General features: G+C 35.6%; 1 protein-coding gene across 4 annotated transcripts in view; it reads right to left on the bottom strand.

Moving 5' to 3' along the window:
* Ptbp2 (polypyrimidine tract binding protein 2) overlaps positions 1-27946 on the bottom strand; it is a gene marked incomplete at its 5' end in the record, with an annotated part of 69429 nt that overhangs the window by 34179 nt on the left and 7304 nt on the right. For all 4 annotated transcript variants that reach the window (XM_013516507.1, XM_005388785.2, XM_013516508.1 and 1 more), the window contains 3 exon segments: positions 5946-6089; positions 6970-7142; positions 18906-18981. In XM_013516507.1, the coding sequence (XP_013371961.1) occupies positions 5946-6089; positions 6970-7142; positions 18906-18981 (393 nt within the window).

Below are 27946 nucleotides of genomic sequence, written 5' to 3'. Positions count from 1 at the left end.
ACTACCATCAAGTTTAAATTTTTCAGAAAATTTTCAAGCTGTAATATGAAGGATATATTGTGGACATTTTGTGGTATTTAATACACCAACAACTGCAAAGCGCAGTATTATTTTATGTATGAGTAATAAGATGTTACCAATTAAACTATAAATATTATAAGATTTTGATTTTTGGTACCTTTAAACTGAAAAAGTCAACATATAAAACAAAATTTACAGTATTTGAAAAAATTCTGTCCATCAAATGTTAAATGCTCCAAAAGATTCCCCTCATCGTTACTGTGTCTTTCTTATTATGACATACTCTTTGATAAGTAACTTCTTTCTATCCCTCCTGGGGCAGGACAACTACACATACACGACTGTTAAATAAAACAATAACATATACCATGACATGATAGTTTGAAGAGTATTTGCAGATAAATAAGAATACATACATAGCACAATGACAAATGAACAGAGAAAAATTAGGATACTTACGAAAATAAAAAAGAATGGACATTTACTAAACTGTAACTAGGGATCACGTGGCTTGAGATTCAAAAAGTCCACATAGTCATTTAAACATATCTCATAATTTAATTAAACCCAACATTTTGAGAAACAACAGAAGACAACTTAACTCTCTCGAAAATATAGTTGTAGGGAAAATAGCTAAAGATAGATTTATAGAGGAACATTTACTCAAGTAGCTCACTGTAGGCTTTTCTTTATGGTGAAATTGGACTGTCATGGCCCAAGCTTGGAAGAAAACTCTTCCAATTCCTCCAAGCTGAGCTGCACAACTCACTTGGCAAATCCGCCTGGCAAAATCTGATGCTCCGTGCCTCTGTGACCCCTCAGCCTCCCATCACAGACGAGCTGCCAGGTGCAGGGGTCGGGTAGCACTAAGGCAGCCAAACAGGCCTTGGTCAAGGTGGGGTTGTGTCCACCTGCTCAGACCTCCACCTCAGATGTTTGGGGGCAAACAAAGACAGAGACTGCAACAGTCAGCAGTTAGGCTGGGCCCAGGGCAGCCATTGTGCCTTCTTGGGTTCTGCCATAGCTGGAGCATGACCCAGAGATAATGAGTTGAGTTTCCCATGTTCCACTTTTCCTAATTTGGATTCTGGATTTTCTTACACAAAATCACATCTTAAAAAACACTATAACTCCACTGTTAGAAATGTCTTTGAAAAACAGAAATCATATGATCAGCGTATCCAATCAAACTAATACAAAGAAGGAAGTTCTTCGCATAAATCTTGTCACCCAAGTTTCCTTTCCCTGATTGACCCATCACCACTATTAATGCTAGGCATCCTTCCAGAGTTACCATCTACATATGCAAGTATACGTGCACATATCTATTCCATACTTTGTTCACCGTATTATTGGCCTGACAACCTAGATTTTAACTGAACTTCATATCAAAATAATTACAATAATTTTGTGAGCATAACTCAATAAATTATCACAAATTAGACATCTCTATGATACGACTACCCAAAACCAACATTAACAGTACTCTAGAAGCTACACTTATGTTTCCTCCCAATTACATAAAGGGAATTGTATCCTCCCAATTATTAAATGAAATTTTATCTTACACGTTCTCCTTTGGTCTAGTTTCTTTCAGCGAACATTATTTTATGACAGATAGCAATGTTTCACAGTTCCAAGCTATTTTTCTTGCCATACAACTGAATCAATACACAACTTATACAACTGCTGCTGGACACTTGGGTCATTTCCAGCTTTGGAATATTACATACAGTTTTGTGTGAACTTTTTTTGACCTTTTCATGTTTATATGTGTATGTTTTCCCAAGTACAAAACTAGGGAATGAATGGACTAAATTAAAGAACATGCATATGCTCAACTTTAGTACGTATTTTTCAAGTTTTAAAAAACTGTTCTTTCAATTTACATCCCATTCACTTGTAAATGAAAGTTCATTTATATGAGAGTTAATACAGCTTCTGTATATTAACACCAACATGGATAATATGCATCTTTTTAATTTTAGCCCACCTGTTATGTAGACAGCAGTCCTATTATGGTTTGAATTTGCATTGAAAGACCTCAACCCAAACCTCACTTGCTCAGTGCATTATGGGACATCTTTCCAGTAAAAAGAAATAGCTAAAAAGGGATCTGAAGATATTTAACAACTAGCCATGAGAAGAATGGAGTGGAATGGTGCTGTAAAAGTAGGCAGGACAAAATATTCCATGAGTAAAGGAGAGTAAAGTGGCAGCAAAAGATCGAAATCAAGAGAAATCAGGTTAGAAGATCTCCCACTACTTATGAGACAGAAGCACAGGCAAACAGTTGTCCATAAAACAGAAAATGTAAGTAATGTAAGCCCATCTCCAAATGGGCTTTTATCCTGAGTAAGGAAAAGGACCTCCTATATGGAAGTAACTTAGCTGGACTTGTGCAATTTAGAAAGACATATACTCGGCTATACTAGCATTAAAAAAATTCAGGAGGGAAAATAATACAGTAGACTAGTATAAGAGTTCTCACAGTAATACTGCCAAAAAATGAATACTTCTAAACAACACAAGTAACACTGAGGTAACTAATTAGAAAGAGGTAACTAATTAGAAACAGGAAATACTATTTACAGATAAAACACATTTACTCATTTATCTCCTATTATAAAATCCTATGAAAATGTGTATTAAGTAAATATAAAACAGAATAAACTCAAAACACTGGTCAAGTATTCATCTTTAGCTGAGAATAATCTTATCAAATTCCTGAAATACAGAAAAAATACAGAACCAAATGGAAAGACAAGACAGTAAATATGCAGGAAATAGAGGTTATACTAGTAGAGGTCACAGGAATCAGCTAAGAAACTGGCAAGTGCATGGAAGGCAGAGTGAAAAGGATTAACAGAAAGTTCAGTGGACGAACAAACAGCTAAACTACTCTCTCCTCTTCTTCTCTGAAGGACTGACTGTCACGGCTTGTGCCTAGATGTCCCCCCAAAGCCTCATGTGGTCGTAGGAGAGGCATTTTCAGAGATGGCTACATCTAGAATGTGTGATGCTAGAATTGATTCATGATGCAATGCTAAGATCAAGGGCACTAGGATTAAGGGTGTGAGTGTTACCCACCCTAAGTAGTCTGGATACGACATAAGGGATAGTAAGAGCTGTGTTGGACCTTGTTGCTTTGCTACTTTCTGCCCACCATGAACTTTTTCTCCTCTGTAATGCCTGTCTTCCATGCCACCTTGCCTTGGAGCCAACCAATTATGGACTGAAGTCCCTAGGAACTATGAGCTAAATAAACCTTTCCTCCTTTAACTTTGGGTGTCAGGTATTTTGTCTCAGCAAGTAAAGTAACTAAGACACTGACGACAGCCCCCATCATAAAACAACAAACCAACATACAATTTCTCCCTTAAATCAAGTTCTAAAGGGAGTTTTGTTGGCTCAGAACAAATGTATCGCTAGTGCTGGCTAGAAGGACCAGATCAGCATCCAACTCTACAACACTCTGTTTGGTTTTTTTTTTTGTACCGGGAACTGAACTCATGACCTCAGACTTGCCAGGCAAGTGCTTATGCCACTCAGCTATATCCCCAGCCCTCTCTACAACACTCTATAAGAAATATGTAAGTTTGTTGTCCATTCTGGTCTATGAATAGACAACCAAGTATGGGTCGGAAAAGAAGTGAGAACAAGATAAACACAAAAGAGTAAAAGAAACAGACAATTTAGAGTACACTGAGGTAGTTTTAAAATGCTGTAATCAGAATCCTCAAAGAGCATAAAAGCCTAAGACATGACCAACTGTAACGTAAAAAGGATGATTAAAGAATACTGACTACCATTTATACCATTTAAAAGTTAAAAATCTGACTTCAAAAAACTGTTTTGCAACAGAAGGAAATTTGCGTTGACTGTTCTCTCTGTATGGAATAACCCATGCTGGGTGGTGTGGCTTACTCCCTAACCACTTTGAAATTATTATTCTAATGTTCCTTCTCAATAGGGCTTCCAGTGGTCAACCCTATTTAAATTACAAGTCTCTCTCTCCCACACGCAACTCCTCACAGACTCCCTGTTTTTATTTTTTGTATGTTCCTCTCTTTTGAATCTAAAATAAGAATATGAGGCTGGTGGTACAGCTCAGTGATACAGCACTTGCCTAGTATGTGTGAGACCTTGGGTTTGATCCCCCATATCACTAACGTAGAATAGAATGAGAACGCATTCAAGAATTAGTTTAGTAAAAGTACCAGTAAATACAACTGGGATATAAAATGCCATTTTAAGAGAACAGCACAGTAAGTGAAATGCCTCAAGCACAGAGAAATCATATAACCTGCCTTAAATGTACACTCTAAAAACACAACTCATAAAACTTGAGAGGACTGTGGCTACAGGAGTAAGGTACGAGGGGGTCCTAAAGGTACAAGCTTTCATTTAGAAGGGACAGTTTTCTGTAATCTACTGCACAGCAGGGGAATTACAGTTAAAACAGTTTACTGTATATTTCAAAACACCTAAAATAATAGATTTTATCATGTCCCCACTAGCTTGAACCACTGGTGGTACATGCATGACTGCCTCGTCAAGCCTCACTGAACACCACCGATGTTCAAGCCGGGAGGAATATAACATGTTCAAATCAGAGCTGCCAGCAGCCGTACATACAAATTATGGCCCATCATGAACACTGTTCTCACCACAAATACTAAGTGTTGGAGGTGGTAGATACAGTAATTAGTCTGATCAGGCGATACCATGTGTACGTGTATCAAAACAGCACAATGTACCCCTCAAATATATATATATATTATCCAAGTAAAAACACAGAGTAAGTATTTCTTTTGGTATACTTCATGATAATTTTTTTTTTTTTTTTTTTTTTTAAGGAGACAAGGTCTCATTACGCAGTTCAGACCAGTCTTGAACTCATTACATTGCCCAGGCGGGCCCTGAACTTGCAGCGATTCTCCTGCCTCAGCCTCGCAAGTGCTAAGACTATAGGTGTGCACCACCATGCCCAGCAGTCCATGATAAATTCTTGAGAGCACATTTTCTTGTTCAAAAGGAATGAAGTTTATTATCAAATTCAACCAACAAAAACAGCTGAAATGTTAACGCCATCTTTTAGGCAAGAAGTTTTACAACCGTATTTTTCATAAACAATGACTTCAGGTCACTTTCTTCTTTTTAAATAAAGTAATGAAAAGCTGAGGAATTGCTTCCATTAAATTTTCTTTGAAAAAACAAGAACCTGATGCTATATATGTTTTACTGAAACCAATAGTATTTAATTAGCATTTAAATAGTATTTAAATTTATTTAAAGAGTATTGATAGTGTTCAGATACTATTTATAGTACTTAAACAGTATTTTAAGAGATAAACTTTTAGACCATTACAATAATCCTACATATCTAGGTCTAAAAACATGCTTATATTATTTTTTAATGTATTGAATTTAAATATCTTTTATGCAACGTATTTAAAACATTAATATATTTATATACTCTTCATTCTTAAGATTTCTTCCCCTTAGGAAAATCATTAACACATCCTCAAAAGGAATTTTCCACAGGAAATTAAGACCTAAAAAAGAGTCAACCAACAGCACTACATATCGTAATTTAAAGTCTATCCAGCAATGTTGTACAGTTTCTGCTAGTAAATTCTATTTCTATAGTTTCTACACACAAATTTTAACTTGCATCAGAAAAAACCCCCTTCTGACCAGGGCTTTAAAGAATTTCAAAATTAATTCATCTAGCACTAATTTAGAACATCAAAAACAATCAACTGCATATTGTTTCAGTAAATGAAGGCAATGTTTAACAGTACATAATACACAAAAACACCTTAAAAGTAAGAAAATGCCTACAGAAACATCTTTTGAATGGGTAAACATTTTCTTTGGATGTTCTACATCATTTTACTTATGTACCTATGCATACTCACTTGGTTTAATGTATTATCTGTCTTTAGTTCTTTATGATTGGAGTACTGGATATAAATTGGTTGGTTACGAAGATGAGGTGTCACAGCAGAATAGTAATTAACCATAGTAATGGCTGCTTCCTCTGTTGCTAGTTCCAAAAATGCCTGAAATTTTAAGTAGCAGATTTTAACACTATGAATTAAAATCAAACAAATCAGGAATTGTAATGTAACTATCCATATAATTTGTTCAGCTAGTTTAAAAAAAATCAATTACCTAGAACATAACCTTCAGATTACATTTAAATATTCTAGTAAGTAGAATTAGAAACCTCTTACTGGAGTTTAAGTATGCTATTAGAGCTAACCTCAGATGTAGGATTAACTACAATATTATATGTTAAGTTCCACATATAATATTAAATAGTATCATTAGAAATTTTAAAACAAAATTTCATTCTTATTATACCTGTGCTTTACTGACATAGTTGTAGCTACTGAATGAAAGACATTTAGACTCAATGACTAATTTCTACTACTAGATCAGTATCTTCCTGAAATAAACTTAAGAATAAGATGCTAGGAGGATGTCTCAAAGACAAAAAAAAAAAAAAAAAAAAAAAAGATGCTAATAGTGCACCTACTAATCTCTGATACCATAAACAGAGCCACCATAAAAAAAAAAACTTCTCATTTGTATTTTCCACTACTACTTTTCAAAACTCATCAGAGTCTAAAGTGAATTAAAAAGATAAAATATGAAAACTAAAGATATCATGTACAGGTACAGGTTCCCTATGATGAATATGATCGCTATGTATGTCTAAATTCTATCAATAAAATTAATTTTAGAAAATTTTTTAAAAGATAAAATTTGAAAGCTATGTCAACTCATTTGTTTTGAATAACTAGTATTAGTTTCCTACATTCATTTACTAAGAAAAGACTTCAAGTTTTTTCATAAAATTAATTCTCTTATTACATGATAACTCACATGCAGATGTACAATCTGGGGTTTATGTTATAGGCTTTGAAAGAACTGTACCTGGTTTTTTCCTTTCAGCATAAGGATGTTGGTCACCTTACCAAAAGGCAAGCCTAAAGCAATAACTTCAGTTTCTGTCACTTCACCAGGTAATTTTCGAATGTGAAGAACACGAGAAGGGGCACCATCCATTTTATCTTCTCCTTTAAATTTCTTGCTATCATTACCATTGGCTGAAAGACATTTAAAAATAGTTTTAGATGTTAAGAACATATTAATTCTTGTCATTTATGTAATGCCTATAAAACAAAGCTTAAAAGTATAGTTGAATAATACATCAATTCCTAAAACTTCAAAACTACGTTTTCAAAATAACAGAGAATACCATTATTAAGTAAAATTATCACTTAAAACTGCTGTGAAGTAATATATTTCTTAACAGTATATGCAAAAATAAGTGACTAGCAAACACATTAAAATATAATTTCATTAAAAAAAACTATCCAATCACAAAATACTATAATTACATTATAAATTAATCATCTGTTCACAGGCTAATGCAGAGATAGCAGATTTCTCCTTATCCAAAGGGGATACAGCCCAAGAGCTGCAGAGCAGGCCTGAAACCATGAATAGTACCCAATCCTATATACACATTTTCTTTTCCTATACACCTATATGATAAAGTTTAATTTATAATCTGGGCATAGTAAGAAGTTAGCAAAAACTAAAGATAACAGAGTAACTATAACAACATACTGAAATAAAAGCTTGCACTTTGAGGAGACTAGTAAGTAAAGTAAAGGGTTACTTCAACACAAGCACTGCAATGCCAGAAGTCAATCTTACAACTACTATGTGTGTAAACTGTCAGGGGCAGCTTACACAGAATCCATCTGCGACAAGGGAGAGACTATTAGCCCCAACAAGACCTGGAATCTCCCATGAAGTATTTCAGCTGAGGCTCACTCAAGGCAAATGAAGCTGCAAAAATTAAAATGATACGTAAGGGAGGACTACTACATAGAAATATTTTTTAAAAGTTGTGTTGGCAAAAATTAGAAGTTTCCCTGAAAAATTATAAACTGTTCAATTTGCAAAACGTTGTCATACTTCAATGCTATAAAAAAGATGATGCTGCCAATCCACACTACCGTTCACCTACAATGAGCCTCTCCTAATTTAATATTACTACGTAATCTACCTACTTAAATATTCTGTGGCCATTAATATCACATACTCTCCTCACCAACATATGATTTCTCTGAGCCTTAAACAAAAATATTTTAATCAACAAATTTACTTGCTTTGACTCCACAACTGACCTAAAATAAAAACCTTATTGAGAATGTCTGTAAAATAAGTAATCTTTTATGAAGAACCATTTAAAAAACACAATGCCAGACCAATCATAATCATCTACACCCTCAAATATATTTTTTAAATGCTAAAATGGCCAGGCAAGGTGGCATATGCCCGTACTGGAGGCGAAGGCAGGAGGACGCATGCACGATCAAGGCCACCCTGGGTTACAAAGTTAGTTCAAGGCCAGCCTGAATTCAGTGAGATCCTGTCTCAAAAAGATTAAAAAAAAAAAAAAACCCACTAAAATGAGTATTTATACATCCAAGAAATACACATGCATACTTCATTTTATATAAAATTTCAAGTACTTTATGACAAGCCCTAAAACATTCAACATTCTCTATAAAACTTGATCTTTTAAGTGTCTTTATCCACAGACTGATTTTTTATAAACTTAAGAATTAGGGATTTTGTTTGGGAGTTTCACGCTATGGAAACAGAGTGAATATTATGAGGCTAATGTCTGAGGCTCTACAGTCTAGGGGAGAGGAAGAATAATAAGTGAACCACATAATTTCGTAGGAGTGCTGAAAGCAGAGTGATGTAAAGGGATTTAGTAAAGGGCTTGAAGATGACGGTGCAATGATTAGATGACAAGAGCACATGTATCTAAAAGATTATAAACTCACTGACAATTTATTTGTTATACATAAGTCATATCTCATGCTAAGAGATTCTCTCTTAGGCATATATACTTGAATAGCCGAACAATGCACCTAACAGTTTCTTCATGTTGCCTTCGTACAGCAAAACATTAAGCTGCAACTTCAGAAATATCACGAAAAACTTGGTGGATTTCTGTTTCTCTCCAGTGCACTCTCCGGAAATTAAAACTAAAAAAAAAAAAAAACCTATGGGAAACTATCCAGCCTGCCTTTCATTACTGAGAACCTGTGTAAGTTAAATCAGATAATCTACAAAATACACATATACCCTTTAAAACATGCACTGGCACCCACAGACATATTCTTTTCTCAAAAGAGCAGTCCTGATACAGAAAACTGCTAACTTGTTATTCATTAATTTTTTCAAATAACAAGGACAAATACTAAGTATTCACCTTTAGTGCTATGAAAATCATTTTAAATAACTACTACTATGCAAATGGGGACTCCTGCAATCGTACAATAAAGCCCATTTTCACATATAAACAATCAATCTGGGGAAGAGGGCGAGGATAGCACTCAACTTACTGCACATCTAGGTTACTATTACTCTATCAGGGAAGGAAGTAGAATTAGATTTATCTTAGTTAAAAGAGCTATGATTATTCAGTAGTGCAGAGAAATGCTGACTTCTCCCCATGTTCCTTTCATTTTGGTAAACCCATACACTTTTGTTTGTGTATGTAAAACTAGTAATAACTGAAGTGATTTTAGAACTGCACACTCAATTAAAAGATCTTTAGTAATGCTCACTTATGCATGCTAGTTCCACATACACAACAAAAATCTTTACACCATTTTCCATATATTAATCAGTCCTTTTAAAGCTTTTTGTTTATATGAAGAGTTTCATTTACTTGCAAATTCAAAACAAAATTTAAAAACTGTTTCTACTCAACCACTTACCTTCCAAACTCAAAACCCAGTTTTTCGTCTAAATTCTAAAACCTTTCCCTTTGTTCTCCATGGGGTTTTCTTGCAGTTTTCACATAAATGGATCTTGCTAAGATCCTAAGTCCTTTGTTAAATCAACACATCCATCAGTGATCCAGAACTATTCTGAAGTTCTCTATTCTCAGTGCCCCCAAGGATGCCCACTTTTACATTCTTACTTCTTTGACTCAGTATCTTCTTGCAATCTCCTATTTATTCCCAAACACTGTTAAGTCTGCCACACTGTTCTGACACCAAGGTCCTTCCTGTATTTCACTTGATTCAGCACCTGAGTTTCAACAATCACCTCATTTAATTTGTAAATTTATTGTTTTAGCCCCACTTCATTTACCATTATGTGTATGTTCAACTAAATACAAAGTCAGACATTTCAAAATTTCATCTGCACTTTTTTCTAATACAGCAATCTGAAGACACTACCCATCCTCATACATACCTCCTAGGTTGCACCCAACAAATTTTGAAACACAGTATTTTCATCCAGTCAGAAATATGCCCCTTAAGATATTCTGATTCCTTAATTGTTCAGAACGGCGTATTTTAATTTCTAGCTATCTGATGCTTTCTCACATTTTTTTACATTTCTAATGTACTTCCACTATAATCACAGCCTATGCAAACTTTCAACCATTTGAGTTAGCTAACTATCCAAAATATGCTCTAACATGATGAATATCCTATGTAAACTTGCAAAGCTACTTTCTAGTTTCTGAGTGTAGTGTGTTAAATGCATGTAAAGCCAAGATGACTAAGCAGTGTTCCAATTTTCTATTGTATCCTTTTACTTGGAGAGGGAGGATCTCATTTTCCTATGAATTACTGAAGAATGTGAAAAATACACAACTTGGTGGATTTCTGCTTCTCTCCAGTTCACAGGTTTTCTCTTCATTTACTTGAAAGGTGTTATTGCTAGCATACAAATTAAGTATTTCGGTTTAATAAAATGACACTTTCCGCATTATGAAACAAGCTTTTTTTCCCCTGCCTATCCACAATACTAAGTTTATTGGTTCATTTTAAATGTACATAATGATCACTTTTATCAGAGACTTTGTTCCTGTACATGACTTATCTCAATTCCTCTTTTCCATTCCCTTACCCTCCCTTCAACCCCACGTCCCTTATTTACAAAAGCTTCTTCGTTTCCATTTTATCTTTTCTTTTCCCTTCCTTCCTTTCCCCCCTCCCCCATCCCTGTTCCCCTTCCCAACTGAGCCTTTTCTTTCAATTTCATAATGTCTAGTATATATTCTGGTCCTTGTTTACACTTTCAGTTTGCTACAGTTTGTGTCAGCATGTCCTCCCAAAGCCTCATACAGTCATAGGGTGGGCTTCTAGACTTTGATTTATTCACAGTCCAATGTTCCGATTACGGGTGTGAGTGCTACACCTGCCCCGGGGCAGGTAGTTTGCACACAATGTAAGGGAGGCAAAGAGGCTTGTTCTATCTTCCACCACCATGAACTGTTGCCCTTTCCCATACTACCCTGCCTTGAAGCCAGCCAAGTGTGGACTGCAACCTCCACAAAGGGTGAGCTAAATAAACCTCCCCCTCCTTAATTTTGGGCACTGGATATTTTGTCTCAGCAATGAAGACAAATAACCAAGACACAGTTTCTCACACCAGAGAAACAATGTGGTATTTACACGTGTGTCTGATTTATTTCACTTAAAAGTACTGTCTCAAGGTCCATCCATTTACCTGGAAATATCTCAAGCTTTTCCTTTTTTATGGCTGACTCACACTCCACTGTATAAAAAAACAAAAAAACACATATTCTTTATCCATTCCTTAACTAATGGGCATTGGGGCCGTTTCCAAGATTTAGCTATTACAAACTGTGCCACTAAAAACATGAATGTGCGCATATTGCTGTGATATGGTGTTTTTAACTGTTTCAGGAAGATATTAAGGGGAACAGCTGTATCAAATTGAAGCTCTAGTTTTAGTTTACTGAGGAATCTGCACACTGATTTCAACAGTGGTTTCACTGTCTACATGCTCACCAACAGTGGAGAAGTGTTCCCTTTTCCCCAGAACCCCACCAGCACTTCTGGTTGATTTCTTGATAATAATCATCTTTCTGGGGAGAGATGGAATCTCAGTATTGTTTTAATTTGCATCCAGTAATACTCCTTTGTTTTGATTGTTACAGTTTCACAGTAATGACAATTTTCTTTTTCTCTTTTAACCTGTCTTTGTATTTCAACCTAAACTAGAGGCAGTGTAGAAAGATCTTCCTTTTGTATCCTATCTGAAAACTCTGCCTCTTAACTCAATTGTCTAGACCAGTAATATCTTTTACAAAAGGTAACACAGGGCCACACAAGTAATCAAAGACTTCATTTTTCAGAGCAATTTTAAATTCACAGCAAAACGACGAGATTTTTCATATACATACTTCTTGCCTTACAAATACAGACTCTCCCCCATCAACGTTTTACACCGGAGTAGCAAATTTATTGCAACTGATGAACCTACGTTGACACATCCAAAGCACACAAAGCCCAGTTTCCACTGAGTTCAGTACTGCTATCACGATTCTTGGATATGTACGATGATGAGTGTTTATTGTGATAGTATCAGAGCATTTTCACTTCCCTAAAAATTCTGTGGTTCCACTTTATCCCAACCCCTAGCAACTACTGATCTTTTTTACCATCTCCATATTTTTGCCTCTTCCAGAATGCTAAATATTGTAGTTGAAAACATGTACACTTTTCAGATTAACTTCTTCCACTTAGTAGGCATTTAATGTTCATCTTTATCTCTTCAATGGCTTCTCCGCCCATTTTCTTTTAACAAGAAATAATACAGTACATTGTCTGGATGTACCAGAGCTGTTTACCCATTTACCTACTTCAAGATATCTCAGGGCTTTCCCAAGTCTTCTCCATTACTAGGAAAGTTGCTATGTACATTCTGAAGAATTTTTTGTGAGCTTAAGTTTCCAATTCCTTTCAATAAATACTGAGGACCAGAACCTCTGTACTATACAGCAGAGTATAATTAGTTTTCCAAGTAGCTTTAGCATTCCTACCAACAAATGAGAGCTCTTGATCTTTATTTACTGTCAACATCTGATGTCAGGGTACTGAATCTTGGCCATTCTAATATGCACACATATTTAATGTGTACAAATTGACAAAATTTGACTTATGTATGTATATACACAAAACCAACATCACAAAAGAGCACAGGCGATCCTTTGGACCAGCAGGTCTCTTACCTGTATATACAACTGTGGTGAACTGACAACTGGTGGTCAACTTGTAACACCCAGCTGAACTGCATCAACCCAGTGCTGGGTGTGACAGGCCCATCAGAGGATTGTTGCCAGTAACACAAAATAGGGGAACTGGAGAAGAGAAGCTGCAGGGAGTGGTTGGTTTTCCTGGAGGAGCTTGTCATGCTGGCTTGCTTGATAAACTCAGCTGTTCTCATCAGGGAGCTCAGGACCTTGTTGTTGCTGAGAATGGCTTTGGTCCACTTTGGGGGAGCTCTGGTCCTCATTTTGAGCATGGCTTTCTGACTCCGGAGGGGAAGATGGTGCACTGCTCAGTCTCTTGCAGAAGCTTGTTGCACTGGATTTCCTGATAGGAGCTCGGGACAGTGGGACCTCATTGTAGCTGAGAATGGATGTGGTTCCTTTCAGAAGAACTCCAGTTCTTACTTTGAGCATTGCTTCCTGGCTCCAGAGCAGATCCCTCGGCCTGCTAGTACAGATCCTTCATCCTGTTGGCACAGACTTTCTAGCTTCCACCACTAACCTTTGGGCCTTCCCAGTGCAAATCCATGAAACAGGCCTGCATGCCCATTGTCATGGGCTCTTGACCTCCAGCTGGACTTGTGGGGGGCATTGTTACGGGCTCTAGGTCTTCAGCTGAGCTCGTGCTAGGATATTACCATAGGATCCAGGCCCTTAGCTGGATTCTTTGGTCTTTTAGTGTGTGGACAGATTTCCTGCACTCTTTTTGTATATGACTCTTTGAGTGACTATTATAAAGCAATACTATAAATTATGTGCCCTGTATTGTTTTCCCTTGCAAACCCTGACTACAAGAACAACCAATCACTGATTTAAATATCTGAAAGAAAATTTAAGTAAATTCAAAATAACAAAACTTGAAGTTGACATACCCTGAGTACTATGCTGAATCCATGGAAATGAATTGTTGTGTAGGCAATGAAATAGGTATTATGGATAAGCGAGACATGATTTAATATATAAAGGAGGATGTGCATCGGTTATCTGCAAATACTGTGCCATTTTACATAAAACAACTTGAGCATTCTCAAATTTTCATATCCCTGGTGGGGAGGGGTTCTATAACCAATCCCTCTGATACCAAAGGGCAACTGTGTGTGTACTGTATGTATAGTGTATAATACATAAAATATATTAGGACATATACAGCATGTAATATACATGTATTATGATATATATATATCCACTGACAAGTCTCCTTGTGCCCCTTGCTACTCCACACTCCACTGTCCTTACCCTCAAAACTCCTAGTAATCATCTATGTGCTTTAGATTACTTTGCATTTCCTGGAGTTTTATATTTAATAGAATCACAAACGACTTACTCTTTCTGTCTGCCCATCTTATACACAATGTAATACTGCTGCTGTAATCAATAGCTCATTCTATACGACTGCACATATTTCACTGTATGTAAACAGCACACAGTGTCAAAACAGCAAGCTATCCATCTATTCATGGACTTGGGTTGTTTTAGGTTTGAGTTATTACAAATAAAATTACTAAGAACATTCCTATGTGAGTTTTTAAATAAACGTTTGTCTTCATTTTTGTTAAGTACATAAACGTCTAGGAGATAAATGGCAGGGTCACATAGTAAGTGTATTAATGTTTTTAAGAAACTGCCGAACTGTTTTCCAATGTACTCCCACAATTTCACATTCACAAAAGTGCTTCAGTGTCACAGTTCTTTCACATTCTGTCCAACACCTAGTATGGTCTTTTTAAATGTTAGTCACTCTAATGGGTGTGCATGCTATCTCCTAATTTCAACTTGCATTTAATGAATTATTTGGGTGCTAAGCACCTTTTTCATGCTTATATGTCCTGTAATTATCTTTTCTGCTGAACTATCAGTTCAAGGATTTTGGCCAATTTATTACTGTTAGCATCATGTTGCTGAGTTTGAGTTTATATATTCTGATGTTATATACATTCTGAATATACTTTATCAGCTATATGCTTTATGAACACGTTCTGTCGCTCAATGGCCTGTCTTTATTACTTTGCTTGAGGAGCAGAAATATTTACTTATGATGTCAAGGCCCATATGTTCTTTTATAGATTGTGCTTTTAGAGTTATATCTAAGAAATTTCTGCCTAACTCAAAGTCACAAAGGTTTTACACCGTGTTTTTTCCAAAAGTGCTAAAATTTAAGATTGTACATTTGGGTTATGATCCATTTAGAGCTAAGTTTTTTATGCACTGGGAGATACACTGCCAAATCTTTTTTTTTTTCCTGGCATTATATCCAATATTTATAGCACTCTGCTGCAAAGTCTGCCCATGAATGGACTTCTCACCTTTGTCAAATTTAGTGGTCCATAATTGCATGAATTTACTTGTGAACTGTTGTGCCCCACTGATCAACTTATATTGTTTTATGCCAATATCATGCTGTATTGTTTAGTGCAGCTTTATAGTAATTCTAAAACCAGGCAATAAATGTTCTGATTTTTTCACTACTGGCTTTTACCTCGACTTCCTTTATCCTTTTTTTTACAGCTAGCATATAGAATTTTAAAATGTAACCTTAAGATATCAAAATCTTTTTATGTGAGATTCAGTACTGCATTACTTCATGTAAAACATTAAGAATCCTACTGTTAAATTCTATTTATCTTCACTTCAGGCTAACTGTTGTCATACACATCTATATACATAATAAAACCCATAAATGGTGTGTTACACAGTTTTTGTTTATGTAACAGATATAATGAAAATCAGCAAACTGAGCAGGGTTTTAAAATTTTTATTTACATATACACTTACCATTTCCAGTACTCCTTACTACCTTTCTGCAGTTCCCAGTCTATATAATCACATTCCATTCAGTGTGCAGAGGTTAGTTTCTTTTAGTGCAAGGAAGGTATTTGCCGGTTAGATGTCTTTTTCTTAGCTATTTTTAAGATTTACTCTTTATCATTAGTTTTCAATATTATGTGCCTAAACATGGTTTTTATAGTTTATCCTGCATGGGAGGTTTAACTGAGGTTCTTAGAACTGTATGTTGATATTTCCTCCAAATTTTACAAGTTTTCAGTCCGTCCCAACTGCAAACACACATGCACATACACACACACACACAATTTTTCCTCAACCCATTCTCTATTCACTCTAGAACTCTTCAGACTGCTTGACTATCTCGTAAATATATTTTGTTCCCTCTAGCAGACTAGTCATCTGTATTCAGGTTCATCAAATTTCTTCTGTTGTTTTCATTCTGCTGCTAATTTTGATCAACGTTTTATTTCAAATATCCTACCTTTCTGTTAGAATGTTTCTATATGCTTTCTTTGTATTTTTTAAATCTCCTAACACATTCTCCGTTTGTTCATTATTTCAGTCTTTTCCCTTAAGAGATTGAAAATATGTATAGTCTCTGTCTGCTAATTCTGATATCTAGGTTACTGTAGAAAATGACTATTGAGTGCTGCTTCTGTAGTTTATGGATTATATTTTCCAACTTCATATGACTTGCAATTTTTGATGGCAGGCTATTGACACTGATTGATACTAGCTGTAGGAAGACTGAATCATGTTGTCTTTTTTAAGAGTAGTCTGGTTCTGGCAGGAAACTAAACTACTGATGAAGCTTCTGCCTTTTAGGTTTAGACTTTCAATTTCTGAGATAAGTGGCACTTCTTAAAAAGATCCTTTATTTTATGATTCTTTTAGGTCCTAAGCTTTCTGTAGTCTATCTTGAGAGCATCAGGTTCTCTGTAAAATGTCTAATGTCTCAACACTGTTCAACCTACAGAATCATCATTTATCCCAGCCCTGGAAAAGGTGATTTCTCATAAATGTTGCAAAGTCTTAATCTGCACATGTGTAAGCCAGTCATTACCCAAACTTTTGGATGAAGTGAACCACATTCTGCCCTTTGCACGATACCCAAACTTCTGGACAATCTCCTTTTCTCCAGGGTCCTTCTCCACAAAACACAGATGCTTGAGGTGTTCTGAATTCCAACCTAAAGTCTCTTCAGATCAGAGACGTCTATACTTTGCTTGGGCTCCACTACCCTCAGCTACAACAGGAAGGTACTCCAATGAGTAATCAGGAAATTCACCTCATGCTTCCCTTCACTCAAGGATAATCATCTCAGAGTTTCTGCTCATCAGCTGTACTGTGTGTTTTATTGAATTAGACAGTTTCTGGTTTTAGGGGAAGAAACTGGAAAAGGGGCCAAGCTGCTACCAGTTACTCTTATCAGTCTGAATATTATTTTTAACAACATTTCAAATATCTATTATGTACTAATAAAAAAGAAAAAGAAAGCACAGCTGAAGACACTTAAGCCTATTTGCTCAATTATTTGTACATGATTCCTTGATTATCAAAATCACGGCTTTGTCATTTTTGTTTTGTAATCACTACACAGGAAAACTAGTACTTAGTAATATATATTAACAAATTCATCTTCAAATCATTACAACTACATTTGGTAAGTACTTCATTATAAATTTTAGTTAACTGAAATGTCAAAAATATGTATGTGTATTTCAAGACGCACATATACACAACAGTTACCTAGGGGAAAATAAAATGTCTTCTAGTCTTTTATGAACCTTTTATTACTGAATGCAAGTATTTCAGTAAAGATATAGGAAAAATACCCCAAAACTTTAGTTTCAGGTAAATACTGTGAAATGTAGGGCTTATAAGGTAAATTCATTCAATTAATAATAATCGCACTCAAGATTTAGTCAATCAGCCATAAACTAAAGTCTAAAAATTTATAAATTGTTAACAGATGTTAAAATAACTGACATTTCAGACACATAGAATTTAAAGAAACTCAACTTTAAACACTAAATAAGTCACCTTAAATTTGTAAGTAGGTAACATCAAAGAAATCAACTGAAATAATTAAAATATTGTTACAGCAAAAAACGATGCCAAAGCAAACTATATACTTGAATATTTTAGATTTTAAATATAGTTTAAAGTTTATGATATAAAGAATACTTAAAACTACATGCACACAAACACAACAACCTAAACTTAAGAAAAATGCACAAAGGGTACATGAAGAGATTTTAACATGAAAAAAAAAGGTGTATTTCTGTGATTAAAAAAAAAGCAGCAATCAAGAACTGGCTGTGGCAGAACAGGCATTAGTCTCAGCTACCTAGTGATGAGGATGGAAGACCACTTGAACAAGGAGTTTAAGGACAACTTGGACATCACCGTGAGAACTCACCTCAACATTTTTAAATAAAATAAATAAAATCAAGGATTTTCAATGTATTCTAATAATAAATTTCTAAGGTGACAGATACGACCAATTACCCAGATCTGATCATTATATATTATGTGTTTACTGAAATGTTACACTATACCCTGTAAATATTACTTATGTGTCAAATATATTTTTAATTTAAAACAATTAAATAGTCACACAGTTAAAAACAAAGAAAAAGATATTTTAGGGCTAAGGGAATAGCTCTGTGGTAGAATGCTCGTGTAGTATATGTGAGGTCACAGGACACACAATGTCCTCTAAACTGTTTCAAGTCAGCATTTAAAAATAAGGGCTATTGTGGTGTAGATTAGTTTTAGTATGAATTTTCTTTTTTTTTTTTGGTTTTTTTTGGTTTTTCTCCGGTACCGGGAACTGAACTCACGACCTTGCGCTTGCCAGACAGGCGCTTTTGCCGCTGAGCTAAATCCCCAGCCCCTAGTATGAATTTTCTGTTCTATCACATCACAAATGCTAGGCTGTTAAGAGAATGCTTACCTGTAACTACCATGCCGCTCATGTTAGAGTTTGGACTACTGAGAACACTGCCTGAGAGTAGTTCGTCAGATCCTCTCTATAAACACAAAAAAACAAGCACAAGACATCTTTAAATTCAAAAGTATTAATCTGAAAACCTGTCACTTACATGTAACATTTCATATATTCATTTAAAAATCAATGTCAAATGTTATACTACTGGCAATATATATATAGGAAAAAATGATTAGGTACCATAATCAGAAAGTTTTAGAAAGCTGTATCAGTTTTCTACCAAAAACTCAAAACATAGCAGCTAGATTTTCTCAAAAAATATTCTGTTATCTTCCATCCCAGGAGCCTTTACTTATCCAGATAAATCAGGTCCTTAAAATTTGAAACTCGTACTTATGAATTAAACATCATCACCATTAAAATTAAACAGATGTATACATCACTGATACAAAAAAATTAAAAATAAAAGCACAATTTATGGAATCAAACATTTCTCTGCAAAAATAAAATGACTGAATCATGGCCTAAAATCCTTTAAGGGCAAATTGTAAATTCTTATGTTTACAAACTGCAGTTACTCAAACTAGCCATTGATGTTTTAGTTACTGGTATTCTAAAAATGTATTTCTACTAGCTGATTTAAACAACTAATCAGTATAAAGGTGGACGTAACTATTAAAATGAAAAATACATAGTAAAGATAATTTATCAAAGCATTTAAAGAAGTCCAAAAAAAACAAATTAACCTTAAAATTTATGGTAATTTGTGTTTGTTGTTGTTGTTTTGTTGTTGTTGTGTGTCGTGTCCGTCCCGTCCCGTCCCGTCCCGTCCCCCGCCCCCTGGTACCGGGAATCAAACTCACGACCTTGCACTTGCCAGGCAGGCACTGTGCCGCTGAGCTGAATCCCCAGCCCCGGTAATTTGTGCTTAAACTCATCTATGTTTTAACTCACAAATAAATATGAAAATGGTAAACAAAAGAAATTCATAAGTCATCTCCCTTGTACGTTTTTAAAAGTGTTTTCTTCCTAAGTGTCAAATGTTTAGAGAAATACAAAATAAAAAAAAATTTCAAGCCAATTAATACATTATTTATACCAAGTCTAATTTGTAATCAAGGTATGGGAAGATTTGGCATGACGTAGTTAGATTTTATAAGGATATAATGATACACTTCATAGATTTTTTTTCAAAGTGTGGTCCCTTAGACTACCATCAGACCTGGAAATCTATGGGCAATTTATGTTCTTTGATGTATCCCAGATCTACTGAATAAGAAATTCAGAGTGGGTCTAATTTTAATATACTAAAATTTAAGAACCACTGATCTGTATTATTGGTTCACTATCCACAAAAAATCTTGTCTACCTCTTTTTTGTTTTCCTGTTAAGTATTCAATATGGGCTGAATTGAAAAAAATGAGCTCTGGAATTCAACTTTCACTTACCAACTGTGTCATTATATTTAACCATCCTAAGTTTTAAATTCTTCTTTTGTAAAATATGGATAACATCTGTATCATGGTCCTTAGAATTAAATGTTACAACATATGCATACCAAAGTGCCTGGCCCATATAAACAGTGTTCACTGTAATATTCCCAAGTATGATCGAAAGGTTCATACAAACTTATTAATAAATGCTATGGTTTGTGTGAATGTCCCCCATGTGGTAAAGGTTTGGTCCCCAGCCTATGGCACTACTGGGAGGTGGTAGAATTTTAAGAGGTGGAGGCGAATGGGAGGTCTTCTACTCACGAGGGCTTACATTTACTGGGGAAACTAGGACCTCAGACCCTTGCTCCTCTTCTCTCTTCTGTTTCCCAGCATGACATGAACAGGCCTCTGCCACTGCTATTAAGTACTGTGTAACCTTAGCCACATACTGTACTCTTCCTTACCCTGGAAGGTGTTCCAAGACCTTCAACAGATTTCTGAAAACTTGAAACCCTGTACAAACTGTTCTTTCCTATATGCTCCATAACCCTGCCATTTAATACTAAAAGTAATCTGTCCCTTTTTGTTTTATACCCTGGCACTTCCTATGCAGCACTATTCTTTGGAGCCATTATTAAGTAAAATCAGGGTTACATAACACAAGCACTGCCATGCCACAACATTCTATGTGATGTCTGTCATATAAAACAGCTACTAAGTGACTAATAGGCATCACAGACATGTGCATAGTCTGGATGAAGTGATGATTCATGTCTACAGGCAGGATAAAGCAAGGCATCAAGAGACTTTACCACACTGCTCAGAATAGCATCCAATTTAAAACTGATGAACTGTTATTTAAAGAATATTCATTTTCTATTTTCAAACCAAGAATGACCAAGGGTAAATAAATCAATCACAGAAAGTAAAACCACAAATAAGGGAGGACTACTGTATTTTTTTTTTTTTTTGTGGCTTTTGTTCTTCTATCAAATCACTTAAAATCACTCCATAAGCAACACAGGACAGAAGGTGGAAGTTTCTTACACACAGTGAATAAAATCAGCCCATCCATAAATCAATGGAACTGCAAATCAGATGGTAAGGTTAAAAGAAAAAGAGCAACCATTCATTCTTTACTCACTTGAACAGAAGACATAACCCTCTTGATAGTCAACGGCTTATACCACACCACCTTAGTTCCCCAAAATCAATTTGATTCCTCCCCTACCAGTTTACCAAAGTGTATTTGATCTCTTTTCAAATGTGTATCATCATGATATTCTCTGGCTTTCTGCTTTCTTATATATCGAACTCTTTCTACCCCAGTGATCCTAAGTAATTATAAAGGCTGATGGGTGGGGAATATGACTTATGTATACAAGATATTCTCATATTCTTTACTACCATGAATCTATGCATGGCAAAGTCTTACTTCTTTATGTGTAGTCAATTTTGCTCTTTAAATTATTTTTATATCTACTGAGAGTATATTAAATTATCACTATAACTGAGTCAGAAAAATTAGTATCAAATCATTTGCAATTTGGGGAATTTAGCAGTATCAACTGTACAGTGTTATAAAAAAGCAATTAAGTTTGTCTCTCCACTAAATAAAAAGCTCATAACTACTATACCCAAACATTAGCACACTGACTGATGGAACAGTTTTACAGGAAACATGATTTATTTAACTTAGAATATACATAAAATGAACGAGTTAATGGTAATAATTGATGGCTGCTCCATTTTAGTGTCTGTTGATACACATCTTGTTAGCAGTACTTAAATTCAGAATCAAAATCTTTACTAATATGTACTCTTTAAAAAGTTAATTCATCAATTCAACTAAGAAATTAAATGCTAAGATTGGCATGTCTCTTCCTAACTGACCACAAAAACTTTTCCTCCTGGGTATCAACAACTTTCCAAAAAAACTAGCATCCTAAAGAAAATTAGGAAAATGTCCACAAAGGATGACGAAATTTATATGCCAATCTAAGGAAGAAACATAAAAAGAGATCACATAAACAAAAGCGCAAAATTACAAGTTAGAGGCTATTTGGCATTAATTTCAATAATATTAATGGTTTTTTGTCATATTTATTGTATATTCTTTTCACTGTACCTGTTCAATCCAACTACCATCAGTTACTCCCAAGTAGGAAGTTCCTAGGGCTATCTAGCAGGCAAGCAAGAACTGTTGGGACTCAAGATGATGAAATCTAGGGAATCATGACAGACATGAGACAAGGACCACAAATACCAAGTTCCCGAGGAAAATCAGATTCTGAGAGAAGTAAGGCAAAAACCCATAGGACTATCTGTGGTCTATGAAAAACAGAACAAAGATATGAATAGATACACTCAGTACTACCGACCTACTGGGGAACAAGAAAGCTCATAATCTATTAAAATATACAAGACAAAGCTGGAAAACATGAGCGCACAAGCTTGTAAAACCAGAAATCTGGGAAGCTGAAGCAGAAGAATAGCTGAGCAACTTGGCAAGACCCTGTCTCAAAATAAATTTTAAAAAGGTCTGGGGGATGTAGCTCAGTGCAAAGGTCATGAAGTCTTGTCTCCATATGGCAAATATATATAATGAACACAAAACACATACATAAATGACATGCTGAAGAGGATCAGTAAGACCAAGTTGACTTTTTTAAAAACCACAACAAAATAAACACTCTCTAGGAAGCCTCGTCCCTTCAAAAAAAAAAGAGTTACACAATTATACATCAGCCCAGGCAGCCAAAAATGAGAGCTTAGGGACCAATGAAACAAGAGGAAAGAAAGCACAGTGAACATTATGGAGTAGACTAACAATACTTTCTTACACCAGGTAGGACTTCTGCTTATAAGACAGAAATCAACTTCTACTCTACTTATGCCAGTGTGCTCTGCATTCTGCAGGTTAGCCTGTATTGTAAGATGTATGTACCTATAATATGGAGAGAAAATGGCACTGACGATTTTAACTTAATTGGCTAACTCTATGGGGTAAACAAAAGGGAACTGGATTGCTACCAAATTCACAAACAAAAAACAATTTTGTGGCAGAGACCAATACAAACAGGAAAATTTTTAACGCTTTTAATGAATACGTGTAAAATATCTTTAAAATTCTTTGTATGTAAACTCTTAAAGACCCAAGGAAACTAAACATAAAAGGAAATACTGTAAATTCCGCAAAGTGGTCACAAATATCTATGTCCATATTATTTCAACAATAACTAAAAAGCTTAAAAGTATTATTCAAATTTGCGATATTCTGAAATATATATTTGGTCTTCATCCCCATTTCCTAGCATTTAAAGCCTAAAATCCTTGGAAAATCTCCAAAATGACAAAACCTTTTTGTAAGCTAGTGAGCTGACTTATAGCTGATGGGTAACTTCAGAGTGGGGGCAGTTCACTGGAAGAAGACCAACCAAGGTATGAGGAACGCAACTGTCAGTATCACACTCCAGTCTCTTGAGAAAGAGAGGGGAAGAAGTCGAAGTTGGTCAGCAATGACCAATAATTTCATCAATCGCGCCAACGTCATGAAGTCTCCATAAAAATCCAAAAGTGCGGTTTGGAAAGCTTCTGAATAGCCCTGTACAGTTTCTCTAACAGCGACTTAAGAGGCTGCTTTTCATAAGCAGCACTGATTATTTGTGCCTACAGATGTCCTAGGGATAAAGACAAGATAAAGGTGTGGCCTGTCTTCCATTCATTTTGTGCAGTATCTATCTCCTCAGTACCTTAAACTTTGGGTTGGATTCCCATTCAGCTCTGTACATAGACAGGTGAATTACTTAATGAGGGTCTATCTAAAAACTCCCAATATGTTTATCTAACCGTGTCTCTTCAAGACTGAAGACACCAAGATAAAACATTAAGAAATTTCTAGAGTCTAGGAACAGGGTGTCTTGCCGCTAGATCACCCCACCATTTGAACTGTCTACCTAAGTAGGAGCAATTACCCCATGACAGAAACAAAGACTACACCTGAAGACCTCCTAGAGCACCCTGGAGACCAGACATAACAATCAAGCAGACCACAGCTTGACCAAGGCTGCTTAACTATGTGTACTTCTTGCCCTCATTTCCCAACTCCCTCCTCACTTTTCTTCTCTTCTCTATTTAAACTTAAAGCTTTTTTCAGTATTGGACGGCAAGGCTCTGGACACCTGATCTCCCTTTCTCTTCCCATATGGCTTTAATGGGGCCAGGAATGCTTGCCTGTCAAGTACGAGGCCCTGAGTCCGATTCCTGGTACCAAAAAAAGAAAATAGTAAAACAAAAGCCCATATGGCTTTACTGAATAAATTCCTTTCCTACTTTTCACTACTACTTTTTCATTTGATTTTTGAGATAAACAGCCTAACCTCATCTACTGGGACTCTCGGTACACAAATCAGGACCCACATGGATCTCCATACCCTTTCTCCCATACCTCACCTTACACATCTCTTCATCCTTTTCTTTGTAAAATCCTTTAAGCCAGTAAAAGTGTTTTTTCTAATCTAAATTTAAGTTGGTCAGGGCAAAGGTACAATTTGGGATTGGTAACTGGAGTGAAGCCTTGTGGAATCTGAGGCTGTCTCCAGGTAAATAATGAATGTAAGAATTGAACTGCAGTAGACATCAATAGCTACTGCAGAATTAATTGCTCGCCTGCTGGTGGGGAGAAATCTCCGTATCTTTTAGGGTCACACAACCCTTCGCGTTGACTGCTGTAGTGAAAAATAGCAGTTTGTTTTTCCAACACGGACTGCTTTAAACTAAGTCTTCCAACATTTAACAAGGAAGATGTGCAGAAAAACACTGGAAAAATTAAAATATGTAAAAAATGAGATCACAATTTTCAACTAGCATGCAAGGAGAACTTCTGCCATACTAAAATTGTATTTATCAGTTAACCTCTTCAAAACACAGCATAAAGTGACAAGGCTAGCAACAAACTGGAAAAATACTGGCAACACAAACAGCCAATAAAAAACCAGTAACCACAATTTAATTTTAAAACTACAAAATGAGTTAATGTATTTTTGTATTAAATGAAAGACACAGGCATTTCATAAAATTTCAAAAGAGAAACACCAATGCAGACAAAACTCATGGATATAGAAGGCTTTGTTATTTACATGAAAAAATCATACTGAAAAGAGTAAGAAAAAATCATTGCATTAGATACCTATAATGGGGTAAGGACAGAATATAAAGTACATGAGACAATACTGTGAACATTCAAGCTTTTTATTACAGACAGATTCATGGAGTTCACATATATTCACACATCTTGAAAAGTATGTCAAAAGATTCTAGGAAGAAAACAAGGACAAGGTGGCAAAATATCAGTCAAAATAAAGCATTTCTATAAAAGAATCCATACACAAAAACATTAAGCCCAAGAAGCAACAAGATGAAAGTTCAAGACCTTCAAGTAAAACAATACATGTGTTGTTAGAATCATCTTCATCAAAAGTATGTAAGATAGCACACAAATGATCTCACAGCAGTGTACACAAATACTAAGAAAAAGGATAACATAATGAATTAAAGACACAGTACAGATCACTTCTCTGCCTTTTGGCTAAGATCAAGAAAAGACACTGCACACATAAAAATGACTTTTATAGTTTACTGGAACAGAGCCTAAAACATGACATCTCCCACAAAGGAAACTATCCCTAGATGTAGTTGTTTTGCTTTCTAATCTTCAGGGACTAGGATATGAGACCAGAAGAGTCAATCAAAGAATTCTGTCTCATATTTTCATCTTTTAAAATAATATATATTGCATATTTTAATACAAACATATAGAAGAAGAAAACATGGATGATAATCCTTCGGGCCAGATAATCCTTGTTGGTATTTTAAAGTATTTCTAAAAAAAAAATCAAACATTGGGGCTGGGGATTTGGCTCAGCGGCAAAGTGCCTGCCTGGCAAGCACAGGTCGTGAGTTCAGTTCCCGGTACCAGAGAAAAACCAAAAACAAACAAACAAACAAACAAAAAATCAAACATTAACTTAGGGCTGGGCACCCCAGCATTTGGAAGGCTGAGCCAGGAGGATCATCACAAGTTCAAGGCCAACCTGAGCTACACAGTGAGCTCAAGGCCAGCCTGTACTGCATAGCAAGAGCTACAAAGGAATTCTCAATAAACTTTCAAGTTCCATGACCATACTATTGTGTGTGGAATATATGCTAAAGACAAAAATGAGTCTAAAGAAACCTTAAACTTTATTAACTAATAATGTCAGTGCAATACTAGCAACAATGTTTATACATGTAAAAGTCAATGTTACAAAACAAGACTTTCAGTGTACTAGAGTTACAAATATAAAAATCAAAGGGGCCCAAATTGTGGACCCTTAAATATGAATTGGAAACAAATGAGCTCATAATGTGTTTCTATCAAAAATATGCTAATTGTGCATGGAAAGGGCCTTTAAGCAGTAACACTAAGCAATGAGAACCCACCTTGGAACCCACATTATTGTGGTTTTTAAGGACCATTTTTTTTCCCAAATCTCATAGAAACCAGAACTTTTTCAAGAAATGGGTGATATAAAGTCTGGAACAAGAAAGGACACTTCAAGAAGTAACAAATTAACTGGTATTTTATGTCCTAGTTGGCCTACGATGAAATAATTTAAGCATTCTGAAAGGAACAATCACTGCACTGAACTGTAAAATAAACCTTAAAACCCATACACTCACAACACTAACAACCACAATAAAAAACAACAACAACAACAAAAAAACACAAACTCTGTGGGTAGGGGACCATCTCATCAGGAATGTTTTTTTTTTAAAACTCACAATCTGTCCTGCTTCTCTGATAGGAAAAAAAAAAACTTCAGTGTGACTAGTTCTTGGAAATTACCTTTCTTAACAGGAATTCCAACTAATATACGTTGGATAAAAAAGTATCTTTGCTATAACCAATGAACTGTAACCATTTGCTACTAAAGACCATTAGACAGAAGAATAATGGCAACCTTACAATGGGAACACTCTAGAACTGATGCATCAAGCTAAACACACCTCAATCTACTGATATATGTTAACATTACAAAGAGACAACTAGACATTCTGTTCCTCTTGCAGTGATGCAAGAATTATAGGGACTACACATACAAAATATCCTTGCTAAAAATTAGATCATCTGAACAGGCCTTCATCTAACCACAAATGTACAAATTTGTAGGAATACAAAGCATAAGACAATTATACAAAATGAAATGAGGTATAATAAGCAGAACCCAGTAAAGTGGACACTGTACAGATCAAGGAAAAGGAAAGAAAAGGAAATTAATGGGGTAGGGGAGGTAAAGTGGTTTACTGATAAAAGAAATTTAAGAGCCGGGCATGGTGATACATGCCTGTAATCCCAGCACTTGGTAGGCTGAGGCAGGAGGATCGTTGCGAGCTGGAGACCAGCTTGGGCTACAAAGTGAGCTCAAGGCCAACCTGAACTGCATAGGATGATCCTGTCTCAAAAAGACCAAAAAAAATGGGGCCGGGGATTTAGCTCAGCGGCAAAAGCGCCTGCCTGGCAAGCGCAAGGTCGTGAGTTTGGTTCCCGGTACCGGAGAAAAACCAAAAAAA

This window comes from Chinchilla lanigera, unplaced genomic scaffold, assembly GCF_000276665.1.
Source record: "Chinchilla lanigera isolate Chin_1 unplaced genomic scaffold, ChiLan1.0 scaffold00034, whole genome shotgun sequence".
Taxonomy (NCBI): Eukaryota; Metazoa; Chordata; class Mammalia; order Rodentia; family Chinchillidae; genus Chinchilla; species Chinchilla lanigera.
Note: the sequence above shows the minus strand (reverse complement) of the source record. Positions and strands in the feature narration are given on the sequence as shown.